This window comes from Delphinus delphis, chromosome 7 (assembly GCF_949987515.2).
Source record: "Delphinus delphis chromosome 7, mDelDel1.2, whole genome shotgun sequence".
Taxonomy (NCBI): Eukaryota; Metazoa; Chordata; class Mammalia; order Artiodactyla; family Delphinidae; genus Delphinus; species Delphinus delphis.
The window spans coordinates 58363490-58389516 of record NC_082689.1 but is presented as its reverse complement, the minus strand read 5'-3'; the positions used below and the strand labels follow the sequence as shown (position 1 = coordinate 58389516).

Below are 26027 nucleotides of genomic sequence, written 5' to 3'. Positions count from 1 at the left end.
CTTCTCATTGAGGTGGCTTCTCTTGTTGTGGAGCACGGGCTCTAGGCGCGCGGGCTTCAGTAGTTGTGGCTCGCAGGCTCTAGAGCACAGGCTCAGTAGTTGTGGCGCACAGGCTTAGTTGCTCCGCAGCATGTGGGATCTTCCCAGACCAGGGCTCGAACCCGTGTCCCCTGCATTGGCAGGCAGATTCTTAACCACTGCACCACCAGGGAAGTCCACACAACACACTTTAAATGTATGGGTCAAAAAAGAAGTCTCCAGGGAAATTAGAAAATATTTTGAGTGGAATGAAATGAAAATCAATATACCAAAATTTATAGCATGCAGCAAAAGTAGTGTTTACAGGAAAATTTAAAGCATTAAGTGCTTATATTAGAGAATAAGAAAGGTCTCAAATCAACAATGTAAACTTTCACCTTAATAAACTAAAGAAAAAAAAAATCCCAAGGAAAGAAAAGAAAGAAATAATAAAGTGCAGAAATCAATAAAATTGAAAACAACAAAACAGTGGAGAAAATGGATCAAACTAAAAGCTGGTTCTTTGAAAAGATTAATAAATTGAAACACTCAGCTCCACAAAGAAAAAAAAAAAGGAAGAAAACACAAGTTACATGTCAGGAAAACAGATATTATTATAGACCCCATAGACATTAGGAGGATAATAGGGAAACGCTATAAACAGCTCTAAGTGTGTTCAGTAACTTAGAGGAAATGAACCAATTCCTTGAAAGCCACCAATCACCAAAACTCACCTAGAAAGAAATATCAATAACTTTTGATTTAGCAATTGAATTGGTTGTGTTCTGTCTGCAAAGTCTGTCTCCTGGTCAGCAGCTCAAATTCCAGTTTTGTTCTTTTATCTTTAGCTGAGCTGCTATCATTCTCCCCCACATATGCTGATTCATGAAACAGATGGAGATTTGGGCACAGTTTTTTTTTTTTTACAAAGAATTTGGGGGTTCCTCTCTATAACTCTCTCCTTTCTGCGATTCTCCCTTCACCTTCTAGTACCGGTAGTTGGCCTCTGGTTCTTCAGGCCAGAAAGACCAAGGTTTTCTATAACTACCTGTGCCACATTGCACAGCATTGACCGTGGCCTTCCCTCAGGCTAAAGCCGTAACAAAAATGGGAAATTTATTCTGTGCTTCATCCCATCTTCCAAGTGTCATCTCTCCTCCAGAATTTTCCTGCTTTTGCTCACAGTAAAGAGCCTTAGTGTATTTTGTCCCAAGTTTATAGTTATCTGAGGGAGGGTTAGTATGATGGAAGCTTACTCAGCCTAAATGAAAGCAGAACTCCTTCCCATGTCATTTAATATTCTATGACATTCTTTTACTTATAAAAATAAATATATTCACATGATTCAAAATTCAGAGGTATACAAGAGTATACAGTGAAGCCTCTCCCTTCTAACATGCCCCTGTTCAGTCCTTTTTCCTACAGGCATTTCCTTGTATATGCCTTCAGAGATGATGTATGCTTAATGAAACAAATATGTATAGATATTCTTCTCCTTTTTATAGAAATGGTAGCATGCCATACACACTCTTCTGCACATAAGTTTTCTCTAGTTACCAATGTATAATGTAGATCATTCTATTTTAATATATATAGAACTTTCTCATTTTTAACAGATGCATGGTATTCTATTATTTTGGTATATTATTTATTTCCATGTGGTTGTATTTTATCATTATATAGTAAAGATTGATTGTATGAATCATACTTTAATTAACAAATTCTCTGTTATTTAGTTTGTTTTTAGTTTTCTACCACTTAAAATTATACAATATGCTTATAGCTTCTTTATTTTCACATCCATGTTTATTTTCCTAGAATAATTTCCTACAAGTAGAATGTGGGGTCAAAGCATGTGCATGTTTTAAGGCTTTTGAAACTCATTGCCAAAATGACCACCAGAAAAGTTGCATCAATTTAAATTTCCACCAGTAATATTTGAGTGCCCATTTTCTAATATATTTACCAATATAGGATATTGTTTTTATGCCATCTTGTTAAATTTTTAGGCAAAATTGGCATGTTATTACTTTAAAATATATTTCTCCTATTAGTGAGGTTAACCATATTCTTATGTTAATTTATAATTTTTAAATAACTTTCCTGTTCTTAATATATGTTTTCCCCATTTTTATATTTGGTTACTACTAACTCTTAAAAAATTACTAGTAATGTACCTTTGTCTATTCACCTCCAAATAATTCCAGAAAAATAACTTTTATTTAGAAGATTATTGGGTGGCAGATAAATGCTAAAAGGGTCTTTCCACTAATAAAAATCTGTGACTGATTTATCTTCCTTCACTTGAAGGATAAAATGGTTCTATAAATCAATCAGAAAGCAACTACTCAGAGATAGATATGTCAGTGATTGATACTTGCTTCTCAGGTATTCATTAAACAAATTAATTATATGTATAGCAGAAAAAAGTTTGTGACAGAATGTTTTTAGAATGCCTTAACATCATTGTTTTCAAAGTATTTAATATCTTATATTTTAATTTCCAGAAGAATGTCATCATTTGAAAAGTTTCCTATAAAGTTTCTTAATATTAGTTTGCCATTTTATAAGTAGGTTGTTTAAACTATCTTTTTTCATATAGATACATATGTAGAAAATGCTAAAATATGTTATTCTAAGGATTTTGATTTTAGGCTTACCGTTGTTGTAAAAGTAGAGACAGAGTACTGGTTGCAGCAACACCTACTCCTATTTATTAAAAAAGTGTATCAGGGCTTCCCTGGTGGCGCAGTGGTTGAGAGTCCGCCTGCCGATGCAGGGGACGTGGGTTCGTGCCCTGGTCCGGGAGGATCCCACATGCCGCAGAGCGGCTGGGCCCGTGGGCCATGGCCGCTGAGCCTGCGCGTCGGGAGCCTGTGCTCCGCAGCGGGAGAGGCCACAGCAGTGAGAGGCCCGCGTACCGCAAAAAAAAAAAAAAAAAAAAAAAAAAGTGTATCAAAGGCTAGACACTGTGCTAAGTGATTACATTATTTTCTTTAAGCAACCATGTGAAGCAGGTATTATCTTCATTTTACAAAAGAGGAAGTTGTGTTTGTGCTCTTCATTTGTCTCCTGTATGAAACTGAAAAAAAATGGACTCTCATTTGTCCTTATATTCCTCTCAGCACCTAGTTCAGTGTCTTGCACTAGTGTGTGTGTGCTTAATAAGTTTCTTTTTTTTGTTAAATTAACAAAGGATTATTAGTTGAATTGAATTAAATTGTAATTTGCAGGTAGTTTAACAAAGATCATTGTTGTATCCTTTTTTTCTGGCAATAAACCTAAAGGCTTAAGACATAAAATTAGCAGGTATTCTTAAAAAATGAAGAATAACAACACATAATTAAGGCGGAGAGGAAAATGTCAAGAATCATAAGGTTTAGGGTGATTGAACGAAAGGAAGAAAAAATAGGTAGAAATAATTATAAATTAATTAGCCACTGTATCATAATAATTAATTCTGTTATATTTAACTACAAAATAACTGAATTATAGATTTGAAATGCATAAAATATTATAGTAATAGATGCATCTGACATGAAACTTATTTTTCCCCTAAGTATGAAGTATAGTTCATCCCACTTTCTGTGCTTTGCCAAAAGAATAAATGTCTTTCCAGTACTTTTATAGAAAATTGTCTACTAGTACATTACGGCTAATTCTTCCTATGAGTCTTCTAGATGGAAGAGCCTACCTCTGTACTTTACAACTATTCCTACCTGATAGCTATTAACTGTGCTGCATGTATATCCAAATTGTATCTATATTCACTCTTGTATTTTAAATAACTAGTTTAAATTGCAGTGAAATTGTACCCTGTGTTTTGCATTCATTGTAGTGAACCCTGCCATTGCAGTCTGAGTACTTATTCAGTGCTTACAAGTGGATTACATATAGTTATCCTACTCAAGTGATCATGTAAATCCTTCTTTCATTTTGAGAATTGTAGGTTTTGACTACAGAAAACATTTTCATAATACCTGTGTTACTGCAGTGTTATGGTTCTGACACTGTTTTTGTTAAAACTTGCCATTTACAGGAATTTATATTTGAATCATTCTAAAATCTCACTAGGTGCAGCAGCTATGTGTGTGATAGATAGATGTGGATGGCTTTTGCTTTATTGTTTAGTTTTAATATTAAGGGTTGTTTTCAGGTGTATCCTTTTTTTTTCTTCCTGCATTTTTTCAAAACTAACAGAAAGATATTGCCCCTGTAACAAGTTATCTATACATTATTTTTCTTGAATTTGAAGTCATAGCTATATTATGTACAAAGTGAAAATTTGCTATTAACATAAAACGGAAGTTTGCGTGATTAACTGAGGGTGGAACATTAGACTGTTTTATATGGAAATCAATTTTATTTTAATTTGAAATGTCACAAAAATCACAATTTGGGTGCAGACTTGATGTAAGCTTTTGTTCTTTTAATTATTCCCATATATCATGGGGATGGGGGGAAATTCTTGCTCTTCATGCTTTCTTTGTCTTTGTGAGTAATTTCATTTTTTATTCCTTTGCTGTCATTCCTTCCTCCTTTGCTGTCATTTTATTCCTTTGTAGGGTTTGGGGAGAGAGGAAAAACATACCTGTGGTCAACCAACTATGTTAAATGAGAGTTATTTGTTTCTTTAGAACTAATTTTAATGAAGTAATTAAACATTTCCATACAAAGTATCTGAAAATATCTTATCCGCTGACAGGAACTATATGTTTTGTGTTATTTTTTTAAACTGTACTTGTTACAGTATGGGTCTACCACATTCATTACTGGTATTCAGAAATTGATACTACTTGAGGGTAAAAAGAGACTGATGTATTTAATAAATGGGAGGCATAAAATTGGAGTGGTTAAAAGCACAAAGCTGGACATTTGCTTCTGGTTAACAGGGAGTAGCTAGTACGAGACTAACCTCTCCCCAAGAATAACTAAAAGCTGGGAAAATAAAACCCACTGCTTGAAGGCATGGTGAACACCCAAAACAGTTAGGATATGAGGGGCCTAGATCCAGGAGCTTGGGAAAAGACTATGTGCACTCTGAGAAGAGTCTGACCTTCTATGTCACAATTTCTCCTTAAAGCAGTTGCTGACTTCTAAGCCGTGCATATGTAGGATGAGACTCTGTAGGATGAGTAGTTACCAAGAGCTTAAAACGTTAAGTAGAGATTTTGGCAGTCTCACAAGGCCTTAGGGACAAAAATTGGATTGATGAACAACCAAGAAGAAGGGGCCTGGGAAATACCCCAGGCTTTCAGTTAAAACCCCAGAAAGGCTACACTTTAGGAATAAGAACAAACAGAATAGACCAGTCTCATCTGGATCAATAGGTAATCTACCTATATTACATCTGTTTGCCAGAAGAAAATTAAATACTCTGTGGAGGAAAATATCATGCAGTGTCTCTACAGATTTTAATCTATAGTGTCCAACATTCAATAAAAAATTATCAGACATGCCAAGAAATAGGACCAAGTGATTGAAAATCAAGAGAAAGCAGACAGTAGAAACTGACCCACTGGTTATCCCCAAATTAGTTTTATCAGATATAGACTTTAAAAGTAATATGTTTTATATGTTCAAGAAAATTAGACAAAAAAATGGAGAATTTCATCAGAGAACTGAAATCTATAAAAGAGAACCAAATGGAAATAATAGAACTGTAAATTTCTAATAACAGAAATTAAGAATTCAATAGATTAGGGGCTTCCCTGGTGGCGCAGTGGTTGAGAGTCTGCCTGCTGATGCAGGGGACGTGGGTTCGTGCCCCGGTCTGGGAAGATCCCACATGCCACAGAGCGGTTAGGCCTGTGAGCCATGGCTGCTGAGCCTGCGCGTCCGGAGCCTGTGCTCCGCAACAGGAGAGGCCACAACAGTGAGAGGCCCGCGTACTGCAAAAAAAAAAAAAAAAGAATTCAATAGATTAGTTTAACAACAGATTAGACATAGCAGAAGAAAAAAATTAGTGAACTGGAAGATCAGTAGAAAGTTCCCTGATTGAAACAGAGGTGAGACTTTGGAAAATATCGACAAGAGTGTGAGAGCCATATAGGACTCACTGAAAAGGTCTCATATATATGTAGTTGGAGTCCCAGCAGGAAAGGAGAGAGAGAATATGGAGGGGCAAAAGCAAGATTTGAAGAGATACTGGCCAAGAATTTTTCCAAACTAATAAAAGTCATCAAGCCACAGCTTCAAGAAGCTCTGCAAATCCCAAGAATAAATAAAAGGAAACCACACCTGGGCACATCGTAGTGAGATTGCTAAAGGGGGAAAATAAACAGAAAATCTTAAATGCAGTCAGAGAGAAAATATATATTATCTTCGAAGGAACAACTATAAGACTGACAGGTAACTTTTCAAAAGAGAAAGAATCTGGAAGACTATAAAATGACATCTGTAAAGTGATGGAGAAAGATAATAACTACCAATTTAGAATTCTATACCCACTGAAAATATCCTCCAAAAGTAAAGTTGAAATAAAATTGAGAAAATTTGTCACTAGCCAACTGGCATTAAAAGGAATACTAAGGGCCATTCTTCAGGCAGGAAAAATGATCTTTGATAGAGGCAAGGTAAGCAGGAGTGAATGAAGAGCAACAGAAACAGTAAATACGTGCGTGAAACTAAATGAATATAGTGTGTTTAAAATAATAATAATTTTATGACCAATGGCCATAGCTGCAGTGCTCAAATTCTGTTGTGCATTGAATTCATGTAGTACCAAGGCTGCCTTCCCACAGGCTGCTCCTGGCCAATGACTGAAAGCAGCAGGGAGACTAAGGTAGGCCCATTCCTGGGGTCATTGGACTCCTCTGATGGCCGACTCTGGGTCAAAGACTCCCTAAGGGCCTTGCAAAGCTTTCCTTAGGTGGCGTTGCAGTCTAGGTCACTTTCACCCAATCTTTCTTCCCTCTCTAGTAAAGCCAGGCTCGGACTTCTGTCGCAGTCCAACTTCCTCCCCATTTTCTCTCATAGGCATTTTCCCTCATAAAATCCTTGTACATTTAATCTCATGTTGTGGCATCTGCTTCTCAGAGGACCCAGATGAACACAGCAGAATTAATGTATGAGAATAGCACTAAAAACAGGAGGCAATAATTGGAGTTAAAGTGTTACAAGGTCCTTGTGTTAACTAAGTGGTGAAGAACTAATTTAAGGCAGACTGTAATAAGTCAAGAGAAACTAATAAAATAATAAAAGAATATATAAGTAATAAGCTAACGGGGAGAAATAGAATAATAAATACTTGTTAAATTCAAAAGAGGGCAAGAAAGGATAAAAAGGGAAAAACAATAGCTGGCATAAATAGAAAAGTAATAATAAAATGGTTGATTCTGTCCCATGTGTAATTGCTCTTATATGGTTTCTAGCATTGATGTCATGCTTTTAGAATGGCCATTTCACTGTACCAGAAATGGTTATCTACATCTTATATTTATAGTTTTATTTTTAAAATTTATAATTCTTCTGAAATTATACTAAAATAAAATATGAATTAGGATTACTGTTTTTTCCCTCACTTCTCAAATGATTACCCCCAGTGATCTCAACACCACATTTTAAATGAATTATCTTTTCTGTTGATTTGAAATGCCAACCAACTTTATCAAATATTAAATTCCTAAGTAAACCCAAGTGTAAATTAGATTACTGTATTTGTTCAGTTTCATTTAGAACCGTGTAAGTATACATAATAAGTGCTCAATACTTGCTTTATGAGCCAAAGGACGATATGAATGAATTTACAGGGTTTTTTTTTTAATGTGGTAAGACAAATACTTCCTCATTATTCTGCTTTTTCAGAATTTTCCTGACAATCCTTGACTGTTCATTTTTCAAGGTTAATTTTACAATCATTTTTCCAGCTTCTCCCCAAAGAATCTTTTTGAGGTTTGATTGGATTTGAATTAAAACTATAGATTATTTTAGGGGAGAATTCACATCTAATAATATTGCCTTCCTAGTCAAGAACAAGATATAGTTGTCCATTTATTGAATTTTTCTTTTCTGTTCTAAGTAGACTTTTGTAATTTTATTTGTCTAGGTTTTCCATATTGACATTTTTTGTTGTTGTTAAAGAAATCTTTTATAAACACTTGCTCTGTGCTAGGCATGGGGCCATATAGTGGCAGACATGATACAGTCTATGACCTTCTGGAACATAGTAACTGGTGGAGGGGAGGACACAAATGGTATTGTTCACTATTTGGTTGTTTCCCTTTTACCACTGTAAATCATGTGAACATCTTATTTATTAAGTTTGTCTGCATTTCAAAATTACTTCTTTAGAATAGATTCTATAAGTGAAGTTGGACCTACAAAATTTGCAGTTTCAACCTAAATGAGAAAACAGTGTCTCTAGTTCTCTTCTATAGAGCCTAAACAAATTGTTTCTTAATAAGAACTTCTTTTCAAAATTTCAGATTGTTTTAATTACTTTTTTGTATGTTGATCTTGTATTCTGTGACTTTGCTAAATGAATTTACTGGTTCTAGGAGGTTTGTTTTTTGGGGTTTTTTTTTTGGTTAGACTCCTTGGGATTTTTATGTATAGACTATCATGCCACCTGCAAATAGGGACAGTTTAGTTCTTCCTTTCCAATCTGTATGCTTTTTATTTCCTTTCCTTGCCTTATTGTGCTGGCTAGGACTTCAAGTGTTATACTGAATAAGAATGGTGAGCGCAGACATCCTTGCCTTGTTCCCAGTCTTAGGGGGAAAGCATTTAGTCATTTACCATTAAGTATAGTATTAGCTGTAGCTTTTTGTAGCTGTACTTTGTCAACTTAATCAAGTTAAGGTAGTTTTCCACTATTCCTTGTTTGCTGAGAGTTTTTATCATGAATAGATACTGAGGTTTGTCATATGCGTTTTCTGTGTCAGTTGATATGATTCTCTTTTTTCTTTAGCCTGTTGATATGATAGATTACATTGATTTTCTAATATTGAACAAGCCTTGTATCCTGGGAATAAACCCAGCTTGGTCATGGTATATAATTCTTTTTATATATTGTTGGGTTCTCTTTGCTAATATTTTGTTGAGGGTTTTTGCATCTGTATTCATGAGAGATATTGGTCTGTGTTGGTTTGTTTGTACTGTCTTTGTTTGGTTTTGGTATAAGGGTAATATTTGCCCCATTAAATGAGTCAGGACGTGTTCCCTCCTTTTTTATTTTCTGGAAGAGGTTGTGTAGATTTGGAGTTAATTCTTCCTCAAATGTTTGGTAGAATTCTCCAGTGAAACATCTGGGCCTGGAGATTTCTGGAAGTTTTAAAGTCAATTTCTTTAAGAGATATAGGGCTAGTCAAATTATTTCATATTGAGTGAGTTTTAGTAATATGTGCTTTTCAAATAATCGGTCCATTTCTTCTAAGTTGTTAATTTATGGGTATAGAGTTGTTCATAGTATTCCTTTATCATGCTTTTAATGTCTGCAGGGTCTGTCATGATACCCCTGTTTCATTTCTGATATTGGTAATTTTGTAATTTGTGTTTTCTCTTTTTCTGTCAGTCTAGCTAGAGGTTTGTCAATTTTATTGATCTTTTCAGAGAACCACTTTTTGTTTCATTGACTTTTCTGCTTTCAATTTCATTGATTTCTGCTTTTATCTGTATTATTTCTTCCTTCTGCTTGCCTTGAGCTTATTTTGCTCTTCTTTTTCTAGTTTATTAAGGTGGTAGCTTAGATTACTGATTTCCACTTGACTTTTAAGTTTTTTTCTGGATATTTAATATTTTTTTACTGGTAATATGAATGGAATATTTTTCTATTATGTTTGTTAATTGGTTGGTTTTTTTTTTAACATCTTTATTGGAGTATAATTGCTTTACAATGGTATGTTAGTTTCAGCTTCACAACAAAATGAATCAGTTATTTATATACATATGTTCCCATATCCCTTCCCACTTGCATCTCCCTCCCTCCCACCCTCCCTATCCCAATTGGTTGGTTTTGATCTATAAGAAAGCTGTTGAGTGTTTTTACTTATTTAATGGGACACCTCATTGATAGTCTATTTTTTTCATAGTTTTAAAATCTATTCTCTTTGGTTTTTCAGGTAAGTAATTATATGTTAGTGATCCTATTTTAATTTTCTTGTCGAATTATACTTTGGGGAATATAAACTTTGTACAAGCATGAAAAATTAGGAGGTTGTATAAGAAAATTGGGGAGATGTAGATACTTTAAAAAAATGACCTCATTTTAGTCATATAGCAGCTGGCTAATGAAGCAAAGATTGCAGCAAGTTGTGATGGATGGTAGGAGGGATGTCCATTTTATCTGAATTTTCAGTCTGATGCCCCAAAGTTACAGGGGTTGCATAAGGAAGCAAAGGTAGTCTTAAACATAAAGATTATCACTGATGAACCATCTATTTATAAAATTAGTCCTCATTCAAATATCTTTCCCAATTTAACACTATCCTTCCTCTTCTTTGCATCAATATTTTTGTTAATGTCTCTTAATGATTATTAACACAATACAAATAAAATACAAACTGAAAGTCTTACAAAAGATGCAAGATTTCCAGAAGCCCATGAAATTAACATTAGATACTGATTAGGTCACATACAAAGCCATTGGCAAATAAAAAATGAACAGAGAGTTAGACCTATTGACAACTGAAGAAAAACTGAGAGCAGTAACACAACAAAGTGCTTCAAAAGAAAATGATTTGAATGTTAAATAATTAAGAATAGATAACTAATAACAACCTGCTGTATACACAGGGATCTCGACTCAATACTCTGTAATGGCTTACATGGGAAAAGAATCTAAAAAAAAAAAAAAAGTAGGTATATGTATAACTGATTCACTTTGCTGTACACCTGAAACTAACACAACATTGTAAATCAACTATACTCCAAAAAAATTTTTAAAAAGGAAAAAAATAAAATTATTATACAATAAAAAAAAGAATTAAGAGAGGGACTTGAGAAACTTGATGAAGTCCTCATATATTTTTGCAATCATTATCTGTATGATCATTCTGCAATAGTCAAAGTCGAATTCTCTTACCATTTTGTTGTAAAAATTACACTTGTTTCATTCTTTGTTCTAAGAATTAGCATATTAAAATTTTAACCTAAATTTTGTTAACTATAAGCTTATGTAAACTTATTTTTGTATTTTAATTTCATTTTAAAGATCCAATCAGTCCTTTTCCTCCACTACATAGCATGAAGTTTTGATTCTTATTTTAAATATGTTGCTTTAAGTGGCTATTTTCTGGTACCAATTTTCTTCTGATAATGAGAATTTCTTGCATTTATTCAAAGAAAAATTTTCAGACCTGTTCTGAAACTCTTCAGGAGAAATCTTTTTTTTAAAAAAAATTATTTATTTATTATTTATTTATTTATTTAGGCTGCAGCGGGTCCTAGTTGTGGCATGTGGGATCTTTTGTTTTTAGTTGCAGCATGTGGACTCTTAGTTGTGGCATGCATGTGGGATCTAGTTGCCCGACCAGGGATCGAACCTGGGCCCCCTGCATTGGGAGCGTGGAGTCTTAGCAGGGAAGTCCCAGGAGAAATCCTTTTTGAATTGTTAACTGTGGTTACCTTAATTGAAATTGGATCAGGGGACTTTCATTTCTTTATATTCACAGAGCTGTATATCCATGTCTAAATCTATCAATATCTGTCTTTCTGTCTGTCTGTGTCTATCTATCCATTGCCTAGGACAGTGCCTGGCATTTAATAGGTGTTCAATAAATATTTGTTGAGTGAATGAGAACTAAACAGAGAAAATCCCATTCTTGTTTTGAGAGAATTTGTAATCTAATGGCAGAGATATGACCAATACAGACAAAAGATCAGGAATTTATAATCTGATGGCAGAGATAGGATCAAGATAAAAAAAGATAGGACCAATAACAGACAAAAGACAGATGGAGAGAAAAAGTTTATTTAAGTTAAGCTTAGTAGTAAGTTTTAATTTGAAGGAGTCCTAATGTGATTCAGGGAGAATTGAGTCATAAATTTTGGAGAAGAGAATTATTATCATGTGAGAAGAAGATATTTTGGCTACTTTTGGAGGACTGCATTGTGGAAGGGTAAGATTATTCATCTTGTCATAAGATAGATCCTAAATCACATCTTTGACTATGGATATATATAGAAAGAAACAGAGCTGTCTGAGGGCATGATTGGCTTTTAAAATTTTTTGGTGGAAATGCCTTCCAAATATGGGATTCTGAGGTTCTCTGTAACCATGGACATGTTGTGTTTGCTAAAGAGATAGATTTTCTTCTATTTTTCTCAAAAAAATCTCCTTAAAATATCAAACTTTACCTATGAAAGCAGAAAACAGAATATAATGCCATTTATTTTCATTACACATGATGGACATTTAAATTTTTAAAGTAGTCCAGTGGAACTATGTACATACAAATTCCATTAGCCAATAATGTCTTTTGCCTCCTTCATTCCCACTCAGGTTACAGTTCACACTTTCATACAAGAGTATTAATGTCAGGCATAGCAATTATATTACAGGAAAAATAATTTGTTATTTTGTAAAGAACATCTGGTATAATATTGGAAACTAAGCACAATATTCTCTTAATATTTGGTTCCCAGAATGGATAGACTCAGATAATAGTTATTATTGTCATTAGTTAATTGTTAACTACATACCTCTTAAAAATTTTTGGAAGGGTAGTGAGATTGAGTGTATTTTGCATTATTGATTTCATCTTCTTAGGAAATAACAGATTTAACCTGTTATAATGTTTTGAGATTTTGTATATTTTATATTAGAAAAAAATCTTCCTTGGGACAGTGCAGTGAGTCTAACAGTTATGGTACAAGATTTGCTTATAGTCAGTCTTACTTAATTTATACCTAGACCAGTGTCTCATATTATGTATTATCAATAGAGAAAGCAGTTCATAATTGCAGGATGCCAACCTGCAAATGCATATGTATTTGATCGTCTTAAAATTCATTTCCCTAGGAAACATAACCTTTGAAACAATGATGGAAATTCTCCGAGATAAACCAAGTGGCATTAATATGGAGGGAGAATTCCTGACCACTGCAAGCATGGTTTCTATTTTACCTCAAGACTCCAACGTTCCTTGCATCCACTTCCTTACAGGGACTCCTGATCCTGAGAGGTAAAGTCACAAAATACTATAAACCAGGCAGGGGGTCAGGGGTAGGGTAGAGTCATTAGTTTGGTGATGATTTTGTCAGGCTAAATTTTTATTGCACAAATACCACAATAATTTTTTAATGCATTTTCTTTTTTTTTTAAATTAATTAATTATTGGCTGCGTTGGGTCTTCATTGCTGCACGTAGGCTTTCTCTGGTTGCAGTGAGCGGGGGTTACTCTTCATTGCGGTGCACGGGCTTCTCGTTGCGGTGGCTTCTCTTGTTGCGGAGCTTGGGCTCTAGGTTTCAGTAGTTGCAGCACATGGGCTCAGTAGTGCTGGCTCTAGAACGCGGGATTAGTTGCTCCGTGGCATGTGAGATCTTTCCAGACGAGGGCTCGAACCCCTGTATCCTGCATTGGCAGGCGGATTCTTAACCACTGCGCCACCAGAGAAGTCTTTTAAATGCATTTTCTATTCAGGTTTTAGTCTGCCATTTTCCTATGTGTATCATTGTCATAACTATTCTCATTCATATGGGACGAAAATGTTTATAGTTTCTGGTACGCAGTTATCCCTACTCCCTCTTTCCCTAACTATATTTAAAATTGTCAAGAAAAACAAGTAGATTGGGGCTTCCCTGATGGCGCAGTGGTTGAGAGTCCACCTGCCGATGCAGGGGACGGGGGTTCGTGCCCCAGTCTGGGAAGATCCCACATGCCGCGGAGCGGCTGGGCCCGTGAGCCACGGCTGCTGAGCCTGCGCGTCCGGAGCCTGTGCTCCGCAACGGGGAGAGGCCACAACAGTGAGAGTCCCGCGTACCAAAAAGAAAAAAAAAAAAAAAAGTAGATTGGTTTTCTAATGCAGATTTCAGTATTAAATATTAGATGATGAGTAAGAGTTAAAAGGTTAAATGATCTAGAAAATACATACATGTAAAACAAAATATCAATAGTTAAAGTTATATCTTAAGTAGGATATATACAGACTACCTTGATTTAAATCATTGGTGTCTCATAAAACTTAATGCACATTACATTTAGAAGTGATCTTATATTCACTACCTCTTAGTATTATAATCTTTCATATTATTAAAGATATCTTCCAGAAAAAGGAATAAAACTTGTGAATCCCTTATTAACACTGCTGCTTATTTTCATCCCAAATCCTAATGCTCAATCTGTTACATTGAGGATTGTTCTTACCCTCCAACTGTGGAATTTGCAGTAGAAAATGATGAACTATAATTTTACTTGACACTGTTTATATGCCAGGCCCTTTGTTAGGTTCGTGGGAATATAAGGCTAAATAAAGGATGATCCCTTGCCCCAAAAGGAGATCCCAGTGTACCAGGGAAGACAGGCATGGGTATAAGTAGTATGACAGGAACAATTAGTATGTTATAAATTAGTAGAAATTAAAGGGAATCTTAGAAGATTTAGAATAATGCTGAATATTTTTTTTTCAGCTGAATATTTTTATATCCCCAGATACCAAACTTAATACTTTTTCTTCTAGATCTGTTTTTAAGCCTTTCATATTTATACCAAATATTTCACAACTATTGGACACCAGTTCACCCACATTTGAAGATTCAGTTAAAAAGAAGCCACAGTTTAACATTAAGCCTGACAGAAGACACCTACTCTACCAAAAACATCAACAGGCCTTGGAAATACTAGATAATAAGGAGGTATGATTAGATTATATTCTCTGTTTTATCATTAAGAATAACTTAAAATATGATTCAATCCATATTTTGAACTTTGAAATTTCAGCTTTCTTTCCTTTATATAAAAATAGGTTTAAAAATAGTTTAGATGCTTAGACTATAATAGAGCTATATTATTTTTGAACTTTGGTTAAAAAAATGGTTAAGAATATATTGCGAATTTAGAGAAATTTAGTATATTAAACATAATAACAATAGCTAACATTTATTGAACACTTATAATACACCAAGCACCATGGTACTATTACATGGGATATTTCATTTAATCTTCACAACCACTTTATCAGGTAGGTACTATTTTTTTTTTAATAAATTTATTTATTTTATTTATTTATTTTTGGCTGCGCTGGTTGTTCATTGCTGCGTGCGGGCTTTCTCTAGTTGTGGTGAGCGGGGGCTACTCTTCGTTGCAGTGCGTGGGCTTCTCATTTCAGTGGCTTCTCTTGTTGTGGAGCACGGGCTCTAGGCATGTGGGCTTCAGTAGTCGTGGCACGTGGGCTCAGTAGTTGCAGCTCCCGGGCTCTAGAGGGCAGGCTCAGTAGTTGTGGTGCACGGGCTTAGTTGCTCCGTGGCATGTGGGATCTTTCTGGACCAGGGCTCGAACTCGTGTCCCCTGCATTGGCAGGCAGATTCTTAAACACTGTGCCACCAGGGAAGTCCCAGGTTGGTACTATTATCGTTTCCATTTTACTTATAAGAAATCTGAGACTTGGAGAGTTTAAGTAGCTTTTTTAGTGTATCTCACACCAAAAATTACAAAACTTCTAGAGGGGAGTTAACCTGGTCTCTAAAATAACGTTCTTAATCATATACCCTCAGATTAATTTTAATTGAAAGTGACGTGACACCCCATAGACTTAAAATAATAATTATTATAATGAGTTGAAGTTTTAATAAAAGATAAATGCTTATTATTTTTAAATGTAAGCATAATAAAAGATTAAACACATCACCCACAATCTCATCTCCAGAAACAAGTAGATATATAATTTGGGGGGACAGATAGATTGATGGGTAGACAAATAATTTTATAATGTTCATACCTCTTCAGCCTTCCTGCCCTCTTCTGTCTCTGCCCCAGAGATTAAAAAAATAGATTAGAAGGAAATGGAAGGGCTACCTAAAGGCCTTTCTCAGAACTCTCAACTTATTCCTTGCAATGAAGGAAAAGATTGGTCATCTTATACCTTTTCTCACCTGCTTCTACCAGCTTCGCTTCTGATTTTTATTGCCTATAATAACTTTTACTTTGTGAAGGTATATACACTTACATTCTTTCTACATTAAATGAATTAGATGAATTTTCCTCCCCGGCAATTATTTACTTATTTCCTTTTTCTGTAGTATGTTTACATAGTTGCCATGCTTTTCTCTCTCCCACCCCCCCGGCCCACCCCTGTACTTATGCTTAAAGCAGAGAGCTCTGTACAGATCCTCTATTTGCTATAGATTCTTGACACTACTGCTTTTTTCTGAGACCAGTTTGTTTTACTTCTGACCTACAGTGTAAACACCTTTTTGTAGCCTAGTGGCATGGAGTGAGAGGCAAGTGTTTTGTTCTAGGAGCCTATTAAGTGCACCGGGCCAGAAGTGTCATTCCCTCCATGGGCTTGGCCCATCCTCCAGACTCAGCACAGTGCTGTGAAAAATGATGAGCCCCTGGTTCTTCTTGCCTTTGCTCAAGTTCTTCAGTGATATGTTTCATGAATGTCTGCTCTGGAGGGACTTCCCCTCCTTTCCGAGCAGCCTCTGCACTGCTCTCATTGCTCATGATAGTTCTCAAGAGTTGTTAGCTCCCTTTTCCCCTTAAATACTGCTTCTGGGAGGTGGGTTTTGTAGACTTATTACTAAATGCCCGTTAAACTAAATTAAATTGCTGATTGACATTTTTCTAAGTAATAATGAAATAAAATTTAAAAGCAGTTACTATTTTAGGCTGTATTTAATAGGTATTAAATGTTGATTGACAACATGAAGTAGTGGAAAGACAATGGGATTTGAGGGAAGAAGTGTCAAAGACCTGGGTTCTAGTCCTGGCTCTGTAAATAACTACTTTTATGTTTTAGGGAGAGTCAGTCCTACTGGTAGTTTAGTTAACATTTCTTGATTACTAATGAGGTTGAAAATTTCATATGTTTATTGGCCTTTGTGTTTCCTCTTAAATGACTTGCCTATTATTTTCCTTAGTCTGTTTTTCAATTGATTCTTGGTTGTTTTTGTCTTTTGACTTAAAGAGGCAAAAATATGTGAATAACTTTGTTGTGTAGCAAATTTTTAATCTCAGTTTGTTTATTTAACTTCTTTTGTCAGACAAGTTTAAAATTTAATCAGTTGCATTTGTTAGTCTTTTCCTTTAAGGCATCTTGATTTCATGCTTCAAAAGGGCTGCCTCACCTCAAAATAAATATAACTTCTGTATTTTCTTTCAAATACATATATGCATATTTGAAAAAAAATTAGTTCTTTATCTGGAATTTATTTTTATGGGTGTTATGAAGTAGGGTTCTAACTTCGTTTTCCAAAGAGATGACCAATTATTCTAATACCATTTATTGATAAAATACATTTTTTGCACTGATACGAAGTGCAGTGTTTCTTCAGAAAAAATTGCATACAATTTCATACTGAAGTATAGGTCAAAGTTAAGAATCCTTGTTTTGTGGAGTTCTGCCCCATTATGGTTCAAATTTTAAAAATTATGCTCACTTTCTAGTAACTCTCTTCTTATACACTTTTTCTGTCAGTACCTACCCTCTAACTGGTGATGGTAATTCATTAATAACTTAAAAATTGCTCCTTTCTATAAGAATCATGACCTTTCCCCCCCTTGTTGATACAAGGAGGAATCATAGAGAAAATGACTTTTCTTTTAGTTGCTCTTTCCCTTGAACGTCACTGTTCTATTTCCTTTGTTTAATCTGATAATGCTGGTTTTAAATGTAGAAGATCCAAATTCATGAAAATATTTCAGCTTCAGTTTTCAGCAACCTTCCCCATCCACAATTAATATCAAATTTTCAACTGACCTGTTATTTGTCTTTTAAGTTTCTTGCTTATAGACTAATACTACATAATTGTTATTGTATTTTCTACTAAAAATAACTATAGTTTGTGGTTAATAGATTAACTGAATCTAGAACAATGATTTTTCCCAAAGAATTTCATTCTTTCTTTATCTAAAGAATAGGAGAAGGGGAACCGAACCAGAAGTTGAAACCAGAATGAACAAACCTTGTCTGTAGAGGTGGTTTGGAATTTTGTTAGACTCGTGTGTGTGCATGTGTGCTCATGCACACATGTGTATCTGTGTATTTATTTATTTTTATTTTTTAATTGTTCAGGAAAAAGCCAAAACAATGTTGGACAACATGAGCAAACTGGAGAAGGAACTATTCAAAGAGATGGAATCAATCCTTCAAAACAAGCATCTTGATGTGGATAAAATTGTTAATCTTTTTCCTCAGTGTACAAAAGATGAAATTAGAATTTATAAGCCAAATATTAGTTCTTAGTGATCGCATAAATGGTCAGCAATCTTCCTCAAAATTAGAATCTGTTACCTTGGTAAATAATATAAATTAAGTTTGAGCAGATATGATTATTCTTTAATAGCATTCAGGTGATAGCTTGGCTATTAAAACTACATGTAGCCTTGATGAAATATTGAGAAAGAAAATAACATTGGAATTGGACACATATATCATGGATAGCCAGGTATCACTTTAGGTACCGACTTGTATTTTTTTTTCTAGCCACAATACCTTTTTAAAAATCACAGTAACTAAATATCCAATTCTGCATAAAGCATGAAACATTAAAATAATGTATACATTTATTATAATTATATATTGTCCTCAATTTTCTGTTACAACAGAAAGCAGATTTTTCTTTAGTAATGGAAAATATTGTCTCAACTAATAAGTTTTTTGTGCTTTAGGCAAGTATTAGCCAGCTCTAGCAAAATTTTCTAGATTTACACATTGTCTTATTCCAGTCTTTTAATTATGCAAATGTTTTATTAAACTCAGACTTGCTCTTTGTCAAGACTTAGATGACCAGTGAGCTTTTAGCTCTAATTGTCTAGCATTTTGTCGCCCATACCCCTTAACAGACTTTTATGTTAATATTTTTAGAAGAGCTTTCCTGGGAGATTAGGAAATGGAATAAGCCAAGACCTTAGGAGATATTATTTTGGTGTCTCAAATCTCTCTCATCTTTTACTTCTGTTCATTCAGTGAAAACAGGAACAGGAATGAGACAGTGGTGATGAAATAGAAATATTAGCATATTATGAACATTAAGAACGTTATAATATATATTATGAACATTATATATGAATAATAATACCTGTCCAAAGATTATAAAACTCTGTTAAAGGGCTTCCCTGGTGGCGCAGTAGTTGAGAGTCCGCCTGCCGATGCAAGGGACACGGGTTCATGCCCCGGTCCGGGAAGATCCCACATGCTGCGGAGCGGCTAGGCCCGTGAGTCATGGTCCCTGAGCCTGCGCGTCCGGAGCCTGGGCTCCGCAACGGCAGAGGCCACAGCAGTGAGGGGCCTCCGTACCGCAAAAAACAAACAAGAAAAACTCTGTTAAAGTTACACAGGGATTACCAAGTAAGACTCAAAGTTGGAAATATAAACAAAAGAAAAATCCAACTCAAAATAACACTATGTTTTTATTGGTTTCTAGAAATTTCCATTTTAGGTGTTTGATTGCATTATGATATTTATTGGTCACTATCACTGCAATTAGGATTATTACTAAAATAATGGATCATTATATTTAAAGAGTACTCAGAAATTATTTTTTAAATTCTCTCATAAAAATCATAATCTGCCTGATGGCTCTTGTCTAATGCAGGGCTGCCATTACAAAAGAAAACTGTATCAAATGCTCAGTTAATTCTGGTTTGCCTTACATATAATTCAGTCATAGCTTCTTCCTAAATCATGAAGCCCCTTGGGCAACCCCCAAATGCCCCCCCTCTTTTTTAATATGTGAGGAAACTAAGGGTAAGCAGTTCATTGATTTATTCAGGCACAGAAACGTGCCTCTCTCTAGGGCCCGCATGTTTTCACTTTCTCCTTTGACACCATGCTAGACCAAACTAGTACCAGGCTCTCACCTGGACCACTGCAGTTAAGTTCTTCTGCACTGATTTTTGCTCTTTATCTTCATCCACATGGGTCACTGCAGCTAGAGTGATCTATTAAAATTTTAAATATGTTCATGAATTTCCCTCCTAAAACTTTTTTAAAAAAATAGACTTTATTTTTAGAGCAGTTTTATGCTTAAAGCAAAATTGAGAAGAAAGTACAGAGTTCCCACGTACCCCTGTTCCTCTATCCTCCCCTCCACCATCAACATCCCCCACCAGAGTGGTACATTTGTTATAACTGATGAACCTACACTGACACATCATTATCACCCAAAATCCAGAGTCTACATTAGGTTTCACTCATTGTACATTCTATGGGTTTGGATAAATGTATAATGACGTGTATCTACAATTATAGTATCATACAGAACAGTTTTACTGCTCTGAATATCCTTTGTGCTCCACCTATTCATCTCTCCCTTCCCCTAACCCCTGGCAATCATCTTTTTACTGTCTCCACAGTTTTGGCTTTTCCAGAATATTGTATAGGTGGAATCATACAGTATGTAGCCTCCTTTTCAGATTGGCTCCTTAACTTAGTAATATGCATTTAAGTTTCCTCTATGTCTTTTCATGGCTTGATAACTCATTTCTTTTTAGTGATGAATAATATTCCACTGTCTGGATACCCTGGCTTCTGATATCCACTACTGAAGGACATCTGGTTGCTTCTGTGTTTTGGCAATTATGAATAAAGCTGCTATAAATATCCATGTGCAGGTTTTTGTGTAGACATGGTTTGAACTCATTTGGGTAAATACCCAGGAACATGAGTGTTGGATGGTGTGGGAAGAGTATGTTTAGTTTTATAAGAAACTGCCAAACTGTCTTCTAAAGTGACTACCATACCATTTTGCTTTCCTACCAGCAGTCAATGAGAGTTCCTATTGTTCCACATCCTCGCCAACATTTGTTGTTGTCAGTGTTCTGGATTTGGGCCATTCTAATAGGTATGTAGTAGTATCTCATTGTTTTAATTTGCATTTCCCTAATGACATGATGCAAAGCACCTCTTAATATGCTTATTTGCCATCTATATTATCTTCTTTGGTGAGGAATCTGTTCAGATCTTCTCCTCATTTTAAAAAATCAAGTTGTTAATTTTCCTATTGTGTCTAAAACTGTAAAGAGTCAATGAGATAAGTCCCAATCCTTAACAACTATCAACAAGATCCTGCCAATCTCCCCCATCTATATCTTATTATGCTTTTTTTTTTTTTTTTTGCGGTATGCGGGCCTCTCACTGTTGTGGCCTCTCCCGTTGCGGAGCACAGGCTCCGGATGCGCAGGCTCAGCGGCCATGGCTCACGGACCCAGCCACTCCACAGCATGTGGGATCTTCCTGGACCGGGCACGAACCCGCGTTTCCTGCATCGGCAGGCGGACTCTCAACCACTGCTCCACCAGGGGAGCCCTATACTTTGTTTTTTTAAAGTTTCTATTCTGCTCTTTCAGTTCCTTGAATGTGCCCAGTTCCTTCATCATGACTGTACCCTCTGCTTGCACCATTCATTTCATGTGCTTTTAATATAAGTAGTTCTTTCCATCCTTTAGAGTTTTGCTGAAACATGACTTCCTCAGGGAAATTTTCCCCACTCAAGATCAAGCCTCTTGATACATACTCTGAGAGCCACATGTGATCCTGATCACAAGTGTAATTAAATGTTTAACATCTGTCTCTCACAGCAGAAGAAGCTTTATGAGGATAAGAACCATATTTTTTCCCACTGTTGTGTGCTTAATGTTCAACATTATGTCTGGCACAAGCTAGATGCTCAATAAACATTTAAATTAACATTCAAGGACTGATGGAGAGAATTTACACAGTCCTCTTCTCGGCTTGTAAAGTTGAGAAAATTAGCTAGACAATCTATCCGTACAACTTGATAGCCTTTTATAAGGCTGAGGTCAACCTATTCCCTTTTTCCATATTCAAAATAGGAATAATAACTCCCCAGATAAAGATAAGGATTATTATATTTATAAACAGCCAATTAATTTATAAAACATTTTGGGAGACTTTCACTCTATAAATCCAATATGGTATTGGGCTTTGGTACTTCAGTGAGTAATTAATACCTTGTGGTATATTTTAGAAAATTTAAGGTTTTCTTAAATTTCATGTGTTTCTTAAGAGTAAAAAACATAGTAGCTGGGGGGACCTTCAAGATGGTGGAGGAGTAAGATGTGGAGATCACCTTCCTCCCCACAAATAACAGCAGAAATACATCTACATGTGGAACAACTGCTACAGAACACCTACTGAATGCTGGCAGAAGACCTCAGACTTCCCAAAAGGCAAGAAACTACCCACGTACCTGGGTAGGGCAAAAGAAAAAAGAAAAGACAGAGACAAAAGAATGGGGACGGGACCTGCACCTCTGGGAGGGAGCTGTGAAGGAGGAAAAGTTTCCATACACTAGGAAGCCCCTTCACTGGTGGAGACTGGGGGTGGGGGTGGGGGTGGAAGCTTCGGAGCCATGGAGGAGAGTGCAGCAACAGGGGTGCAGAGGGCAAAGCGGAGAGATTCCCGCACAGAGGATCGGTGCTGACCAGCACTCATGAGCCTGAGAGGCTTGTCTGCTCACCCGCCGGGGCGGGTGGGGGCTGGGAGCTGATGTTCCAGCTTCGGAGGTCGGATCCCAGAGAGAGGACTGGAGTTGGCTGCGTGAACACAGCCTTAAGAGGGCTAGTGCGCCACAGCTAGCTGGGAGGGAGTCGGGGAAAAAGTCTGCAACTGCCTAAGAGGCAAGAGACCATTGTTTCGTGGTGCGCGAGGAAAGGGGATTCAGAGCACCACCTAAACGAGCTCCAGAGACTGGCGCGAGCTGCGGCTATCAGCGTGGACATCAGAGACGGACATGAAATGCTAAGGCTGCTGCTGCAGCTACCAAGAAGCCTGTGTGCAAGCACAGGTCACTATCCACACCTACCCTCCCGGGAGCCTGTGAAGCCCGCCACTGCCAGGGTCCCGTGATCCAGGGACAACTTCCCCAGGAGAACAGTGTGCCTCAGGCTGTTGCAACGTCATGCCGGCCTCTGCCGCTGCAGGCTCGCCCCGCATTCCGTACCCCTCCCTCCCCCTGGCCTTAGTGAGCCAGAGCCCCCTAATCAGCTGCTACTTTAACCCTGTCCTGTCTGAGTGGGAACAGATGCCCTCAGGCGACCTACATGCAGCGGCAGGGCCAAATCCAAAGCTGAACCCCGGGAGCTGTGCAAACAAAGAAGAGAAAGGGAAATCTCTCCCCACAGCCTCAGGAGCAGTGGATTAAATCTCCCCAATCAACTTGATGTACCCTGCATCTGTGGAATACCTGAATAGACAACGAATCATCCCAAAATTGAGGAGGTGGACTTTGGGAGCAACTGAAGACTTGAGGTTTGGTTTCTGCATCTAATTTATTTCTGGTTTTATGTTTATCTTAGTTTAGTATTTACCTTATTATCATTGGTAGATTTATTGATTTGGATACTCTCTTCCTTTTTTAAAAAAAATATATTTTTCCTTTTTCTCTTTTTGTGAGTGTGTATGTGTATGCTTTTTTGTGTGATTTTGTTTGTATACCTTTGCTTTTACCATTTGTGCTAGAGTTCTGTCCTTTTTTTTTTTGATATAGTTTTTAGCACTTTTTATCATTAGTGGATTTGTTTTTAGGTTTGCTTGCTCTCTTTATTACTTTTTAATTTTAATACTTTTTTATTTTAATAACTTGATTTTTATTTTACTTTTTTCCTTCTTTCTCTCTCTCTCTCTCTCTTTCTTTTTTCTCCCTTTTCTTCTGAGCTGTGTGGCTGACAGGGTTTTGGTGCTCCAGCCAGGTGTCAGGCCTGAGCCTCTGAGTTGGGAGAGAGACCTCCTGGCTCCAAGTAATATCAAACGGCGAAAGCTCTCCCAGAGATCTCCATCTCAACACTAAGACCCAGCTCCACTCAATGACCAGCCAAACAACTAGCAAGACAGGAACACAACCCCACTCATTAGCAGAGAGGCTGCCTAAAACCATAATAAGGTCACAGATATCCCCAAACACACCACCGGATGTGGTCCTGCCCATGAGAAAGACAAGTCCAGCCTCATCCACCACAACACAGGCACCAGTCCCCTCCACCAGAGAGCCTACACAACCCACTGAACCAACCTTACCCACTGGGGGCAGACACCAAAAACAATGGGAACTATGAACCTGCAGCCTGCGAAAAGGAGACCCCAAACACAGTAAGTTAAGCAAAATGAGAAGACAGAAGTACACAGCAGATGAAGGAGCAAGGTAAAAACCCACCAGACCAAACAAATGAAGAGGAAATAGGCAGTCTACCTGAAAAAGAATTCAGAGTAATGACAGTAAAGATGATCCAAAATCTTGGAAATAGAATGGAGAAAATATGAGAAACGTTTAACAAGGACCTAGAAGAATTAAGAGCAAACAAACAATGAACAACACAATAAATGAAATTAAAAATTCTCTAGAACGGGCTTCCCTGGTGGCACAGTGGTTGGCAGTCCACCTGCCGATGCAGGGGACGCGGGTTCGTGCCCTGGTCCGGGAGGATCCCGCGTGCAGTGGAGCAGCTGGGCCTGTGAGCTGTGGCCGCTGAGGCTGCGTGTCCAGAGCCTGTGCTCTGCAACGGGAAAGGCCACAGCGGTGAGAGGCCCGCGTACCGCAAAAAAAAAAAAAAAAAATTGTCTAGAAGGAATCAGTAGCAGAATCACTGAGGCAGAATAACGGATAAGTGACCTAGAAGATAAAATAGTGGAAATAGCTCCCACAGAGCACAATAAAGAAAAAAGAATGAAAAGAATTGAGGACAGTCTCAGAGACCTCTGGGACAACATTAAATGCACCAACATTCAAATTGTAGGGGTCCCAGAAGAAGAAGCGAAAAAGAAAGGGACTGAGAAAATATTTGAGATTATAATTGAAAACTTCCCTAATATAGGGAAGGAAATAGTCAATCAACTCCAGGAAGTGCAGAGTCCCACATAGGATAAATCCAAGGAGAAACACACCAAGACACATATTAAACTATCAAAAATTAAATACAAGAAAAAATATTAAAAGCAATAAGGGAAAAGCAACAAATAACATACAAGGGAATCCCCATAAGGTTAACAGCTGATCTTTCAGCAGAAACTCTGCAAGCCAGAAGAGAGTGGCAGGACATATTGAAAGTGATGAAAGGGAAAAACCTACAACCAAGATTACTCTGCCTAGCAAGAATGTCATTCAGATTTGACGGAGAAATTAAAACCTTTACAGACAAACAAAAGCTAAGGGAATTCAGCACCACCAACCAGCTTTACAACAAATGCTAAAGGAACTTCTTTAGGCAGGAAACACAAGAGAAGGAAAAGACCTACAATAACAAAACCAAAACAATTAAGAAAATGGTAATAGGAACATATATGTCAATAATTACCTTAAATGTAAATGGATTAAATGCTCCAACCAAAAGCATAGACTGGCTGAATGGATACAAAAACAAGACGTGTATATATGCTGTCTACAAGTGACCCACTTCAGACTTAGGGACACATACAGACTGAAAGTGAGGGGATGGAAAAAGATATTCCATGCAAATGGAAATCAAAAGAAAGCTGGAGTAGCAATTCTCGTATCAGACAAATTAGACTTTAAAATAAAGACTATTACAAGAGACAAAGAAGGACACTACATAATAATCAAAGGATGAATCCAAGAAGAAGATATAACAATTGTAAATATTTATGCACCCAACATAGGAGCACCTCAGTACCTAAGGCAAATGCTAACAGCCATAAAAGGGAAAACTGACAGTAACACAATCATAGTAGGGGACTTTAACAACCCACTTTCACCAATGGACAGATCATCCAAAATGAAAATAAATAAGGAAACAGAAGCTTTAAATGATACATTAAACAAAATGGACATAACATATTTACAGGACATTCCATCCAAAAACAACAGAATACACTTCCTTTTCAAGTGCTCATGGAACATTCTCCAGGACAGATAATATCTTGGGTCACAAATC

General features: G+C 36.6%; 2 protein-coding genes across 2 annotated transcripts in view; one reads left to right on the top strand and one right to left on the bottom strand.

The window, feature by feature from the left end:
- SCRN3 (secernin 3) overlaps positions 1–20721 on the top strand; it is a 36819-nt gene extending 16098 nt beyond the window's left edge. The window contains exons 6-8 of the mRNA XM_060016567.1: positions 12980–13142; positions 14638–14812; positions 18193–20721. Of these exons, the coding sequence (XP_059872550.1) occupies positions 12980–13142; positions 14638–14812; positions 18193–18363 (509 nt within the window). The 3' untranslated portion in view covers positions 18364–20721. The remainder of the gene's footprint in view (positions 1–12979; positions 13143–14637; positions 14813–18192) is intronic.
- Positions 3966–26027, bottom strand: part of GPR155 (G protein-coupled receptor 155) — a 69477-nt gene continuing 47415 nt past the window's right edge. Inside the window, exon 17 of the mRNA XM_060016563.1 lies at positions 3966–4575. Within this exon, the coding sequence (XP_059872546.1) occupies positions 4570–4575 (6 nt within the window). The 3' untranslated portion in view covers positions 3966–4569. The remainder of the gene's footprint in view (positions 4576–26027) is intronic.